General features: G+C 38.4%; 1 protein-coding gene and 1 long non-coding RNA gene across 6 annotated transcripts in view; both read right to left on the bottom strand.

The window, feature by feature from the left end:
* SLC66A2 (solute carrier family 66 member 2) overlaps window positions 1–15703 on the bottom strand; it is a 43890-nt gene that overhangs the window by 15396 nt on the left and 12791 nt on the right. For 4 of the 5 annotated variants that reach the window (XM_085540107.1, XM_085540109.1, XM_085540108.1 and 1 more), the window contains one exon: window positions 6–222. The exons of the other annotated variant lie outside the window; for it this stretch is intronic. In XM_085540107.1, coding sequence (XP_085396233.1) covers window positions 6–222 — 217 coding nt within the window. The remainder of the gene's footprint in view (window positions 1–5; window positions 223–15703) is intronic. 5 annotated transcript variants of the gene reach the window in all.
* Window positions 440–15694, bottom strand: LOC146761869 (uncharacterized). The gene is made up of 2 exons (XR_014943524.1): window positions 2859–15694; window positions 440–2024 (listed from the first exon to the last, which is right to left on the bottom strand). It is a non-coding gene; the product is annotated as an uncharacterized LOC146761869 (long non-coding RNA).

Here is a 15703-nt window from a genome sequence, read left to right as displayed (position 1 = left end):
CATACCTCATTCCTTCTGTGGACCTATTCTGGTAGTTACGGTAGAGCTGAGGAACACCTAACATAGCCTCTGTGAAAACTGCAAGGAAGCCCAAGGTTTCCACAAAGAGAGATGAATCAAGCCAGAGGTAAGTGATGTAACCGGTGACACCAGTGAAGGTCAGGACACACTGCACGTAGTCCGTAAACTTGCTCCAATGCCAAAAATAGTTCAAGTCAAAATCTGCAACAGAATAGAAATGGAAGAATAAAACTTCCCAACCTGGCTCAAAGTTCATCAGAGTAGAACTGAGAAATGGTAAATATGAGAAAGTCAATCTTCGGAAGCACAAAGAAATAGAAAATAAGAGAATAAGGACTTAAGGGGGAATAGAGGCAACTCAACACCACCAACAGCAAAAAAAGCCCATGACTTGATCTGGAAAACTTCTTTTTGTGGGGTGTGTTCAACATGGAAACAATAATAACAAAAAATTATAAATTATCAATATATTTACAAAAATGAGTTTTAAAGATAAAGTGTTTGTCTTCAGATATGAAGCACAAAACTCCAGCAATGATCCTAACAGACCTGACGTAAGAAGGACTCACAAAAAAACTTCACACTGTCAAGTACAGGCCCCCACCACATCAGTCCTAAATAAGAGCATGCCTGTACTACTGTCTTCACTTTCAAACTGCCTCAATCCAGGCTGAAAAAAAGTCATGTTAAGTCCATATCTCTGCTTCCTGGTGTGCTACTGTTGCCTGCAGTAAGGGCAGGCTTCTGTGCGCAGGCAGCACAGCTTTGCTGAAGAAGGTGCAGGGCTGTGAAGAGAATCCAACCTGGAACAAGGCTTCCCATAGACAGCACCACTTTCCATTCCAAGGACAAAATGCACTTTCACATTTGTACTTTGCTTTGCCAGCAAAATTATGTGCAGGCCTCATACCCATTTTTATATCTCTCAAAACAAAGCACTGTATCGCTAAACAACACCCTCATGAGAGAATAGGACAAAGAACAAACCAAACATGACACCTGCTTACATTAACATACCGCTGGAAGATACATAGTTATCTTATTGACAAATAATAATATACACCAATTTGTGTCACTGCCTTTTAAGCAGAAGTACAGAACACTATAAAAGAAAGAAGTCCTGCTGTTAATTCTGTCAAGGAAGATACTGACCTCTGCTGGCTTACGTTAACACCAAACTCAGTGAAATGAGAATGAATCTGCACAGGCAGGTAGGTGCTTAAGGGTACATACATAATCCAAATAACATCATTTTCTGCACCTTTTCACATTTCAGTGTGTGGTAGACATTCTTTGTTAATTTAATATCCCTATTTCAGTACTCAGCAGCAAAATTACGCCTCAAGACAACTACTGCATTTTACGTTGTCATACAAAGAGGAAAGCAAAACTAGCTAGAAGCCATATTTAACCTATAGAATAGCACTGTTTAATTGCATTATGCCACCCATTATCCAGAACTAAAATAATGACTACACTGACAGCGCCATTCAGTACTTTCTGGCAGTGGTTCCTAAGCCTCAGAATCCACTGGCAGGGATGCACAACTAAATAAAACAGTAGACCTGTTGCCGGCATAGCCAATTCAGCATGACAGCACCACACATGCACTGTGTGCCCTGTGAAGGCTTTCCTTTCTGGAGGTTTACAAAAGAAGAACAAAACAAAATAAAGCAGAAAACATAAGACATGAGACAGAATACTGCATTTTCTAGGGAGAATAGGAAGAACCAGGAAGAACTGCAAGAAGGAAAATGATGCCCAAACTTTCTATTCCCTCCACTTTGCTGACCCTACATCTGTGCCATGACAGCAGACAGACGCTGGGAAAGGATTCCTAGAGAGGTGGGTGTTGTTCCATGAACCTATCAGGGTTCAAAACGTGTCTGAACAATGCCCTCATTAGTGTGTTTTAACTTTTGGTCAGCCCTGAAGAAGTCCGGCAGTTGGAGTTCATGATCTTCCAAGGTCCATTCCAACCAAACTGCTCTGTCCTATCCTTACTGTAACATAAAGCAGAGAAAGGAAATTCACTCAAATTCTGCCATGATCTTCTCAGCTCCTTAAGCAATACCAAGCAGATGACTTAACAGATTTAACACTATTCCAACTGTTAAAATAGCAAGAAACGGTCTCTGGTAAAGAGGTGTTTGGGCTTACTACAGAGACAAAATAATTAACAGCAGAAATAAAGTAGATGAGAAAAAAATTGACAATTTACAAAAGCAACCTCCACTCCAGAAAAGGTGCGCTACTAATTTTTTTTTAAATAAGATGTGATATTTACTTTTACCAGATTATTTATTTAAACCCTAATTCTGAGATGTTCTCAAAGATGCCCTTTTAAAAACATTTCAAGCATGTTTTTCAAAATTTGGACCTCTTACATTCAAGCATTCTAGGAGGAAACCCTGAGCTGACTTTTCAGCAAGGGTCATTCAACATTATATAGTGTTTAAAACATTGATTCAGACCAGCACCAGAAAATTAGCAGCTAGTGGCAGCCATTGGCATAAGCACATAAGCCTTACTCCTCCAGACAGTACCATCTGTAGAAGAGACCATCTTGGCTCTCAAGCTGCCTATGCAGTCATTATACCTCGAATCACAACCCTACAGCTCAGCTTGGAACTTGCTTGCATGGCAACTGCTACAAGCAGGACCACAAACCCCTCACTCATTAAACCCTCAATGCAGCTCTCTAGTTGCCCTGCATACATTGCATTTCTCCCTTTCTTCTCCACAAGCTCAAGAATCCTTTCTAAGATATTTATCATAGTACAGCAATTCTTTATTTCCCCAAATTAATTTTATTAACAGAAATGAAAGAATCATACCTATATGCAGATGCCAAAGTTACAAGTTTGTGGCAGTGTTCACAAGGCTTTTGTGAAGTCAGCTACAAAATCCATGAGGTAATCACATGCTTAAGTACTTCATAAGGCCATGGATTTCGTCGCTGACCTCATTGAAGACATGTGAACACTGACATGTGCCTACTCAGTACTGCTGTACTGTAGCCCATTTCCATTGATGTTAAGTACTCACATCTCTGAACCTAGTATTGGGCAGACAAGAAATCTGGTAATTAAGTCATTTAGTCATCATCCTTGGCCTGAAAATCTTACGTATTAGTTATGTTATAATAACATACATAACTGAGAGAACTGGTGTGTGACACAGCTCCAGCTGAAGCAATAGTTAATTACTGAAAATAGAGAGACAGATTCTCTTCTGTTTAGTCTCTTGCTCAAAATCACAATGATGCTATACAGCGTCTGTTCCACTGCACTAGATTATGAGTAAATTCTAGCTTCCATTATAATGTGATTGAAAATGTTTTGCTCGAAATAAAGGAAAAGAAAGGGATAAGAACAATCTGAACTTCTGCATTAGCCTTTCAGAAAAACATCTGAATTATATTAAAAACAGTCCAATCGCTAAATGTTCTATTTAACAGGCTTACTTTCCAAATGCTGAAGTCTTCTTTAAGACACTACACGTCAGAGTCCGCATTACCAACTACTTCCAGGAAAAAAAGGAACGGCTTAGCTAAAGAAAAAAAGTAATAGCATATCTGTCCTTTAACAGTGGTCCCAGTTTTTGTCTCTCCTGCAGATGTAATTCTTTTTCTCTGAAAAGGTAAAACAGGAAATCCTACCACGCCACAGTATATTTCTACTAAACATCTCAAAACCTGACCATGACCAGATGCATATCTTTCTATTCTCTGAAATGGCTAGGCGCTGCTTGCAACGTTCACTTTACTGTTCACGAGACCCCAACCTGACCACGAAAAAAATTACACAAATTTCTAACCATATGTAGTCAACTTAGTTGGAACAGTAACTCCCAAACACTAATGTCCTGGACTGATCTGAACTGACATTACTGCAGTGAAAGGTACGATCTTATTACCAATGCTTGAGATCTTTAATCCACTCAGGGACCCACATTTTAAACATCTTGATCCATTTATAGATACTTATGTTGGAAAATCCTATTGATGCCAGGGAAGGAGCAGCTCAGCTGATCTTTTGTGCAGTATCTGTAGAAAAGTCTATACAGATTAGTCTATACAGATAAAGGATAAAGAAAGATGAAATTAAAAAACCTCCTCAGAGAGGCATGCTGCATGTCAGATATGAAATATATAAAGCAGATAGAAACAGTATTGCCAACCACTGTGGTTAACATTAATCAAGCCAAACTGCAAGTAGAAAATTAAAGACTCCGGTGTAGAATTTATGCTTTAGTGACACAGTCCAGTGATGACACTCACTTTAAGATGACACAGAGGTTCAAACAGTGAAGTCGTATTTAGCTAAAAAGCATTTTATGATGTGAGCTCCTTTGTGAGAGCAAAGCAAAGACTGACATCCAAAAAATGGAACCTCACCTCTATCATTGTAGCAAATTTCATCCTAATATCTAATTTAAATCTACCTTGTTTCGGTTTAAAATCATTTATCCTCTGCCCCATCGCTGCATACCCTGTAAATGTATTTATCCCAGGTCCTTATATTTAATACCTATCCTTGCAAGGTAGATGAGTTACCAGTCAAATATCCAATCCTTACCTTAACACTGTAATACACAACCTCAAGGCCTAGGTGCTGTGAAAGGGATCAACTGATACCGCTAATTCAGCCAACCTGCACCAGTTACAAACTGCAGTCATAGCTAGGGAATATTTCAGGTTACTATCCATTGCCTGTTCACTATAAAACGTACACAAAGTTCAACTATTCACTGTTCTGTCTTAACCACTGGGCTACGATAAGACAGGCAACAGGCTCCCTCTCACATGCTCCTGAGTCGAAGCTTGTGATCTCTGCTGTAAAGGGGATCTCTGCTGTCTCTGAACAGCAGACAAAAATGATGTCCTTCCTTATCTCAAGCTAACAACAAGGCCAACTCTTACACCAGCTGGAAAACAGAGACTTGCAGTCCCTAACTGAGAAATGAACTCAGAGCACATACATCAATTGACAGCCCTAAGGTATGCTCTGGCACTGAAATCAACAGTTGTATCATAAACTTCTCAACATCCCTGAGGAAGACTCAGGAGGCACCTACAGCAGGTATTAGGGCCATGGCACTGATTTCTGTACACCTGCAGTCCTTCAGTTTTACCAGACCCCTCCCTGCTTTCAGCATCACTTGCCTCCCAACAATCCCAATTTCAGGGTTGCAGCAGGATGCAGAAAAGCACATAGGTTAGCAGAGACATGTCCAAGTTGTGGGCTATACACCATCCAGCACTACTCACAATGCAGCCTGCCCCTTGCTCCACACCATCATAGAAGCCCTACCGTGCATTCCTGAGCATGCAACAACCAGCAGCCAAACATCAATATGCCGTTAACCTTATCTGGGCTGAAACCAGGGCACGAGGAAGGTGCATTGCTTACTCAAGTTACAGCAAATAATTTTATGCATTTTGATACACTGGCTAAATGCAGTACTGTGAATAGGAAAAAAAAAAAAAAAGAAAAAAAGAAAAAAAAAAGCATCTGTGCTTTCCCTTTTGATATAGGAAATTTTCAAGATGTTTCAAGATGGCCAAAAAAAAATCCTTTTTTTTTTTTTTTTTTTGTATATTTGAGACTCAATTTTCAGTTGACATAAAATGCATTACTTGTGAAATTTCAAATTGAATGTATAGATTTTCAATCCAAAATTTAATCCGGTCTCTTTATCATACTTTTATGAGACTTATCTTACCAGAGAGAAATTGCCCTCACTTCACTGTCACGTCTTACTCATTATCAATTCTTGGCAGTATGCACATTTGTGAACAACTGCTTTCAAGGATGAAGAACAGGAAGAGTAAAATTTCATCAAAAACCTGATGAACAGCTTGAAAACTAAGAATGGCAACTACTGCCATCAAACCATCCTGATGTGTTAGTTGCACAAATTAGTTGCACAAAAGCAAGTTCACATATCCCACTAGTTTTATGTCTTTTTTGCTCTCTTTTTAATGTTTTAAGAAAGAGACATTAAAAATTAAAATAAAAGTTTTGTTATTTATATGTATTAGCTATATTTTGTGTATTTTACAAGGGCTAATCTGAAAGAAATGCCTCCTATTTTATTATGTTGGCCTATGATGTCAGAAATGGACGTCAGTAGCACGGCAGTAGAGGTTCAATGTTCCTGCCAAAATTCCATTATATTTTGTTATGTGACACATGGCAGCAGAGAAGTGGTCTGACAAAATGGCATCTGACACGGAGGTGTGTATAAAGCAGACGTGTGGAAGTGAATTCTTCTGTGCTGAAAAAATTGCACCCATTGACATTCACTGATGCTTGCTGAACACTTATGGAGGGCAAACAGTAGATGTGAGCGCAGTAAAATGGTGTGCAGTGCATTATATCAGTGGTGACGGCAGGTTATCTCTTCTAGTGCAGACTGTCATGAGCATGGTGCACAGGCTCTTGCTCATGGCTAGTGAAAATGCATAGCTAATGTAGGTGACTGTTGTAAAAGAATGTTTCATAGCTAGATTTTGCTCTATTAAGTAGCATTACTGTGTTATTTGCAGTTTCTTCCATGGAATTAGGAGGCATTACTTTCAGTGCAATCTTTGTAAACACAGCCCTTAAACAATTTTTCTTCACGCAGTACAGCCCAGATAAGCCAAAGATTGAACACCCATGGGTTAACACCTCTCACCTTGCCTATTCCCAACAGCTCCTGGCCAGCTAGTGAATTTCTCCCATCTCCCTTCTGAAATTCCTGCATCCCTCACAAGGCACTCAGGAAATAAGTGGTGTTATAAGAGCTGGAAGGCTTCAAATGACTAGCCAGCTAGGCACTTTCTTCCTTCATTTCAGAAAGACAAAAGGATTTAGCACTAGAGAGTGAAAACTGATACATTTAAATTTTCTTTCATAATTTTTTTGAAGAAATGACAAATATTCAACACGCTGCATGAAGACAGTGTGTTTTTAACATTCGCTGGAACTGAAGAGGAACTTGCTATCTTTTGCTCATGTTACAAAAGAGAGGAAGTGAGAGTTTAGCACCAAGAACCTCTTGCTCTAATTCTACCTCCTCCTCTTAAAAAAAAAAAAAAAATAATAATAATAATAATAAAAAAAATAAGAAATCCTTCATCTTGCATAGATGAAAATGTTACTATCACTTTTTGTCTTCATTCCTTCAGACCTGTGATTTGGGAATTTCCGCATCATTACATACTTCTAAGCACCTGCACAGCCCTCCCACAACAGTATTCAAGCAACTCTTCCCATGTCAGTCTTAAAACATTCCTGTCCTACAGTCCCTTCTTTCTTGGCATTCACACTAGTACCTAAACACTGTCTCTTCTTCCTCTTCAGAAGTGAAGTAACCCAGAGTCATGAACCTTCTGGAAATAACAGCCCAGCTCATATAATGAAATCTATGTTTTGTTTCCACTGAAAGCACCTACTCAGCTTACTTCTCCTCACCTCATTTTATGTGATGTCACCAGCTTTTATAATCTCTTATTACTAGATCTCCATTTTGTCATATCACACTCACCTCCTCAAAAACATTACACAAGAATGGGGGAATATCTGCCTTATTTTCCTCCAGCATTGGCCCCATCTCAAAGCTTCTTACTTTCCATACTGTCCCTCAGCACAACATACCTCTAATATAGGACTGCATTTCCTCTGTGAGGAAGATTAGCCTTACTGAAGTTATCTACTGTATTATTGCTATTTCTGCACTCTGCTCAGTACAGAAGACAACTCCCTTCTTCCTATTCCAATGCACTGACCATCCTTCTCACACACAGTCTCCATGAAGTTATCTCAAAAGCTGGAAAAAAGCAGCTATTGGCTGAGTTACAAGATGACAGACAGAGAAAGACAGCTTAACAGTCAGATGAATCATACAGCTCACCTCCTGGTCAAGAGCATCAAAAAATCCACAGCAAGTCAAACTAAAAAAATAACCCCCCCAATACTGCACCAGCAGGTACAGTTCTGAAGTCAGGCCTTTGCTCTCAACCTCACTAATAATGAAAGCAGCAGATTATAGCCACACTCACTCTTCTTTTGGCTACATACAAAGCTAACTATATAAACCAGCTTCTTTTTTAGAAAGTAAGCTAAGCAGGGATGATATGGATACTACAGCAAGAAGAACACATAGCAACAAGTTACTGATTTCCCAATCATTTCAACAGTATTTTACATTATCATCATCATGGTTTATCTAAGCTATCACCCACAGTCCTATCAGGCTGTACACAACGACATCCAGACTAAAGACTTACTTCTAAGCAGGTATTTCCTGAGTACTGCAGAGCAGATTGCCGTGGCTCCACATTCTTGTAGCTGGAGTTATAAATACTCTATGAAAAATTTTGAATAGTACTGTAACTTATTCTTTGAAGTCTAAATCTGAAAAGATATTAGGAATACTATGATACTGAAAAATAATGGGGACTCATCATAGTCATACTCCATGCAAAGACTAAAATTAGATAAACAAAAATATTTCTAAATCCTACAAAACCAAGATCTTAGCATTAGCCCAGATGCAGGCTGCCTCAAATACCACAATGCCATAGATAATACAGCAAAATTATGCCTGCTTTGACATGAGAATTGGTTGCTACACAAGATGCATTTCTGAATACCAGAACACCCTATGTATGCAGTTTAATGCTCCATTACTCAAGGCAACTTCAGGATCTGCAAAGAAAGGTAACAGTAGGATACTTAATTAAGTTTCTGTCTTCATTACTATTAAAGATAATGCAATCAGATGCTGCTCGTTTCCAAACAGAAGTACAAATCCCTCTCATCCCCCTCCAGCTGCTTAGTTCCCTGAAACACTTCCCACTGAAGCCACACAACACGAGTTTTTCCTCTTTTTTCAATATTCTACCTCAAAAGAAAAAAAACAACTGCAACTTCAGACAGATCCAAAATGTATTCCCAGAAAGTGCTTTGTCAGTAGTAACTGAGGTGGCAAGACAGGACCAAGAGGAATGGAGCTAGGGTTGAACAAGTTAAAAGGAGTATCAGGAAAAACTTGGGTACCAAGATGCTTGGCAGCAAGGTCAGCCTAACTGCTGCTGCTTTTTAATTTAGCTGCTATATCCCTTTAGAAATATAACCAGTTTATTTAAAAACAAAACAAACAAAAAAACCACAAGTAGAAGACAGTGCACTGGCAGTGTGTGCCCAATTATATGACTTTGCCACCACAGGGTACAGCCCTTGGTTCTGCCTATATGTGTGGTTCTGCCCTCCTTTGCCAAGTCCTTGACATATCCCTGAACCAGGAGTGCAGAGAATGGGAAGGAAGACAACAGATGAACCGTAAATGATCAACTGCTTAACAGTAGGTGTGTCCATGAGTAATTCATTAAACTTCTGTGTGCAGCAGATGCCAAAAAAATGCTCAATCTCTGACATTTACTGCACAGAAATTTAATGAGAAACTCATGGATAAGACTCTTAAGTCATTCTGACAATTTTGCACTGTTCACCGAGTGTACTGTTACACGTTCTACTACATCCCACTCCCAACAAGAAGAAAGGTCTAAGGGAATAAACAGTGTCTCTGAAGACACAAAGAATTTAAAGCAAAAGAAACTTCCTTAAAATAACTCCTGTGGTTATTACAAGATACAGCATACAAAGACCAGAGAAAGGCAGCAACATAAAATTTCAACATAAGCAAGGAGTCATTTCAAGTTTTAGTGGTTATTATGAATTGACTTGGAAAAAAAAAAAAAAAGAAAAATAGAAAAAACAGATGAAAAGGAATAGAGAATCATTCATAGAATGGGTTGCTAGGGACCTTAAAGGTCATCTATCCTCAGCCCCTGAAGATTTTCAACACCAGCTACGTCTATGGAATTACACAAGTCAAACAAGGCCTTAAAATAAGTTAAAAAACAAACAAACAAACAAACAAAAACTGTCAAAACTAAATTCTGGGGTTTGGATTTTTTCCCCTGCCTATGGGAGATGATGCAGTGGATATAATGCATATTGATCAGAGCAGAACAAGAAGAAAATAGGGCACATAAATACATATGAAAAGCAGCTTTCAGAACATCAGGAAGGCCAGTCACGTAGATTCTTTCATACGAAGGAAACATGCTCATTACAAGCAATCAAAGAAGCTGGCTGCTTATGTCCTGACCCTTGCTATAAATTCATGATTTGCAGAAAAAAACCCACTATTTATACTTTCTGTTGCTGATTCAAAAGAATATAAGGAAACACTTTTTCATAAATGTCCTATTTTTCCTCAACCTCACTCTATTATCATCTTCTTTCACACAACTTACATAATTATTTTAGTAAAAAGATAAAGAGAAATTTAAACATTAAAAGCATTTCTCTGAGGAACAGAACTAATCAAAAATTTAAAACATGATTATGCACACTTACTGAGGCCTATGTTTACCTATCTATTATTTAAATAGCTCTGCATCTACTTCATAGGTTTTAAGAGTCAGATACTAAATTCAAATACTTACTGGCTACTTCACTGGAATCAGACCTTAGAAAGCTTTATTTCCTTCTGCAAGAACCATTTTTTACTGTTTCACTTATTCAAACATCAGGAAACAAGAGGATTCAATGAACACCCACTTTCCTCTCTGTCTCTGAATAATGACTCAGTGCACAGTAGGATGAGATGGCCAGAAAAATAAGTAAAGCTTAGTAAAAATTTATCTAAAAATAGATCAACTTTTAAAGTCTCTTCAAAATATAAGTGCAGTATGCTGAAGTTCATTTATTATTATTTTTGCTACTCCACATTTGAATTTGAAATGATTTTGAAACAAAGGGAATTTGATAAAGTTGCAAATAAAGATAATCCAACACATGACCATTTAATATATTTCTAACATGCTAAAAAAAAAAAAAACACAACAAACCTGCTTGAATGAATAAAGGCTCCAAGGTGTACTCAGCAATATATTAACTTGCAAAGAAATTCTCCTTTCATCCTGTCTCTCCACTGTCACAATGTCCTGCTCAAGCCTGTACAGGTTGTGACCTGGAACAAGCAGCTGTTTTAAGCCAGCACTGCTGAACACAGCACTGTCACACCATAGGCTGGGACGGAAAACCTTGTACCTATTTAATCATGAAAGAGATGGGCTGGTTCTTCTTTACAGACACATTACAGTTTGATTAACTTCTACATACCAACTTTAACAACTATTTTGACTGTTTTCTTTTAAACACACCTCTTGTTAGTACAAGTTTAAATTGTTTGTTCTAATATTTACAGCAATCATTTCCTCTGAAACAATTTATTCTATTAAAGTATCATGACAAGAGGAAAGGAAGGGTACTGCACACCTTCAGAAGTTGACTATCATACCTTAGTGAAGATGAGACAGAGCACAAGCATAGGAAGATGTTTAAAAGACTAAGTTCAGAAGAAACAGATTTCTTACACTATTGAAAGCACATCTAGCCAAGAGTTTAGTTATTAATGTCTATGGCAAAACCTGTGCTACTGTAGCATTCCCACCAAAGAGTCCTTGCAATGAATGCCTAGCTCTTTACTGTTCTCCACAATGCCTATTTTCTCTAATATTCAGAAACAGGAATAATTCATAGGCAACTTTTTTTCCTTATTAACATTTCTAAACTGCTCTTCAGGCAACCTGTTAATTTACCAACATCAGAAGTAACAATCTGGTATTGCACCAGAGGGGTATTTCTTTCAGCTTCTGTTCTTCAGCATGCCTTGTGCCTGCAGGTTCATTTTAAAAAAAAAACAAAACAAAAAAAAAAAACAACAACAACAACAAACCTCAAAAAATCTACATTAATAAGGACTACTGTGAACTTATGGTCTCCGAAAACTGGCAAGCAAACCTTTGTAACAGAGAGTGGGAAGTTTCATATGATGCACTCCTGATTTTCAGCACCACAGCGTGCAGTATTCAGCCCAGCAAGTCTGAACAATCTGAATGAAGTTCAACTGAAGATTCTGAGCTAATGATTCAGGCCCTGCGCAATCAGCAGAGACAAAGAGGCTTGTCTTCACTGTCTGCAGATGACAGACTAGTCAGGAGTCTTTTCTTTAATATGAAAAGCTGAAATTTAAGATGTTTCTCCATGCTGAGCCCAAAGCAATGAGCAGCAGCAGCCCCAGACTAAATGAGGGTGAAAACAAAACACATCCGACTGCACACGTTTTTCTGATACCAACAACAGATCAAAAACACACAGGAAAGTAGAAGCAATTCAACCCCCTGTCCTGATTCATCCTTGCTTACCACTCACATGGCATACACACCACCTATGATTTGCTGCTTAGTTCTCCCGTTTCAGACCACAGGCAAGAAATGCAGTTTCCTTCATCTTCTCTCAGAAGCCAACAGCCCAAGGATTCTGACTAACTTGGGAGTAAACTGTAGAATTTATTTGTTTTTCAGTTGAGACATCAGTCTAGGGCTTAACAATCCTTTTCTTGTAAGTGCATCTTAAGTGAGAATCATCATTTATGAACTGGGAACATATAGTGGGGGAAAGTGAGAATATTTCAGGAGAATAAAGCTATTGCTGATTCTTTATATTTGAGGATCATCAGTGTAGTGCATTATGGGCTGAAAGCATGACATATAAAATGCTCTTTTGCAGTAAAACCCATTACACAAAAGCTATCCAGTTCAACAGAGACGATGTAATTTTCCATTACCTGCATAGTTAATGATTATACAGTATCACATAATTTTAGAGTGTACTACCTTTAACGTGCATAGTTGCAGCCATGAAATGTATAAACAATATTTAATACAGTGGGTGAAACCACCCTTTTGCTAGCACAGTATTAACTCTGGGTGATGATGTTCTGTGGTGTGACAGAGCACTGGAATAGGTTGTCCAGAGATTGTGCAATCTCCTTCTCTGGAAATATTCAAGATCCATCTGGACACCTACCTGTGTGACCTATTGTAGGGAACCTGCTTTAGCAGAGGGGTTGGACTTGATGATCTCTAGAACTCCCTCAATATCAACAATTCTCTGATTCAAATCTGAGCTCACAAGATCATATTTTATTCTCTCTCAATGCAGTAATGAAAATAGCAAAGCACTGGTGCTTCAGTAACATATGCCTTTCAGTATCCAGCACAAGGAAATACTACATTAATGTCTTCATTTATAATTAAGGTCTTCTGAAACATAGTCTTATTAAATACATCCACCACAGGGACAGTCAGACACTGGCATACATGCCAGAGAGGTTATGGAATTCAGCAGAAGCAGTGACATACTCAAAATGTAGGCAATTGGAAAAGTTTCAAGTCTCTCTAACACTCCAAAGCAGGACCTCTGCAGCATATGTTCCCTGATCAGCATGATCAGGAGACAAGTATATTGTATATGAACATTCAGATGTTTCACCACTGACACTGTGTTTAACTGATTAGTCTGGCTCCCACCACGAGGAAGAAGATTCCTCAAAGTTTGTTTATTCACTGTTTTTAGAGCCCGGTAAGAAGAGTGAGTCTCTCACAAGTTCCAGTTTAGGGCTTTGCTCAAGATTTAGAAACCCAAGTGCACCCCCGTGTGGCTACAGGTTTTCACTCCAGCTAAAATGCACACAAAATTTAGACTTCATTCCCAGGTTTAATTCTTCACCGTAACAAGGAATAGATGTGGTACTCACGTCAGAAGCAGTACCCTCATAGCCACACAGTAGTCTCAACAGAACCTGTTCAAGTCATCTTCCTATCATATGCTCAAGTCATCTTCCTACATATCACTCAATCAGTTAAACACCCTGCCAGCAAAGGCATGACTTACGCGATGATGTAAAGCACTCATTAAACCACCAGGACATACTTCCAAATGCATATCAAACATAAAGACATCAAAACTTCTCAACTGTTTGCACCCATAAAAATAATCCCATTAAAATAGAGAACAGATTTGCTAACTCATCATTAAACCTCACAGCAGTAAATCAATGACTGTCCTGAGTTGGAGGAAACCCACAAGGATTATCAAGTCCAGCTCCTGGCTTTCCACCTACAAATCCAAACAGATGCCTGAGAACACTGTCCAAATAATAACTGACCTCTGACAAGTTTGATTCCATGACCACTGTCAAGGGGAGCCTGTTCCACTACCCAACTACTCTCTCAATTAAGAGCTTCTTCCTAACATTCAGTATGCCCCTTCTTCCCTGACACAGCTCCATGCGATTCCCTTAGGTTCTATTACTAGTCACCAGCAGAGAGATCAGCACCTGCCCCTCTGCTCCCCTTGCAAGGAATCTGTGAGCCACCATGAGGCCTCCACTCAGCCTCTTCTTCTCTGGGCGGAACAAACAAGCGACTTCAGCTGCTCCTCATATGGCTCTGCCCTCTAGACCCTTCACCATCTTCAAAGCCCTCCTCTGGATGCTCTTTAACAGTTTTATGTCTACCTCATATTGTAGTCCCAAAACTTAACCCAATGCTCAAGATGATGCTGCACCAGTATAGAACAATCCCTCCCCTTGACTAAGTAGCATATAACTCACCAGACACTTCAGATTTAAATTAGTTAAAATTATGGTGTTTTCTTCTCTTACAAACTTCAAACTTTTTAAGCATTAGAACCAAGTATTTTTTTTAAAACAATAAGAACTTTAAAAAAACACCCACACAGAAATGAGTAAAAGGTCACATTAAGTTACTTATTTCTGTTTAACTTTAACCACTTTAAATAGAACATTTAAAAATGCTTAATCACAGGCAGCCATTTCCAACTCTGCTACTGTAAATAAAGAACTGCTGAATACTAGTAAAAAGGCAACAGGAAGATAGGCACAACAAGGACAGGTCTGTTTAAAGTTTGCATTCCATTGGTTAGTGTTGCAAGCTGGTGAAAATGATTACATGTGAAGACAGACAGCAAAATAAAAGTTTGATACCAAGTCCAGAAAACATGTTTTGAAAACAAAAAGGAGCCTTGCAAAAATACAGCTATCAAACTAATACACGGTACATTTTGGCACTAAATCTGAAAGGAGAAATCAAGAAGATGAATAAAATCTAAATTAAAAGAGAGTCTATTTAATCTTAATGTGTTTGGTCTTTTGTTTTCTAGAAAGTACTCGAATTATAGACAGATTAATGTCATTCTGAATTTCTCAGAACTACATCCAGATTCCTTAACTGTCTGTTGGTAAGTATAGAAATAGAGACTACATAAATCATCATAATAATGCAGGCTGAATATCAGACGTTGTAAGCAATCTCTCATCTAGCATCCTGAACAATGATGAAAGACACTCCTGTCCTGTAATCTTCTTAGTTGCCTTTAGAGTTAGGGCTGGAAGAGGAGAAATACAACCCTGAAGACACGAATCCCTTTATCAATTTTGCTTTTATAATTTGGAGAAGAAAGAGAAAGATATAACTGCAGAAATGTACAATGGAATTAATTCAACTGGTCATCAAAAAGTGATTTATGAAATAGAGCTGAAAGCACCTTTTCTTCTGTGAAAGTTAGAGGTGAGGAAGGGAAAATTAAAACAAACCACACACCAGGCTTTAATACGTCACAAAAACAAACATTTGTCATAGAAATGATAATACAATCATTTCTAATAATGGTCACAAAAAATAAATAACATAGCAAAGCACAAAATATGCAGTTGGAATGACAATTTCATGCAGAGTGGGTTTGTACAGTACATA

The sequence above is a fragment of the Coturnix japonica genome, chromosome 2 (genome assembly GCF_054131305.1).
Source record: "Coturnix japonica strain WE chromosome 2, WE-NBRP24, whole genome shotgun sequence".
In the NCBI taxonomy this organism is placed as follows: Eukaryota; Metazoa; Chordata; class Aves; order Galliformes; family Phasianidae; genus Coturnix; species Coturnix japonica.
Note: the sequence above shows the minus strand (reverse complement) of the source record. Positions and strands in the feature narration are given on the sequence as shown.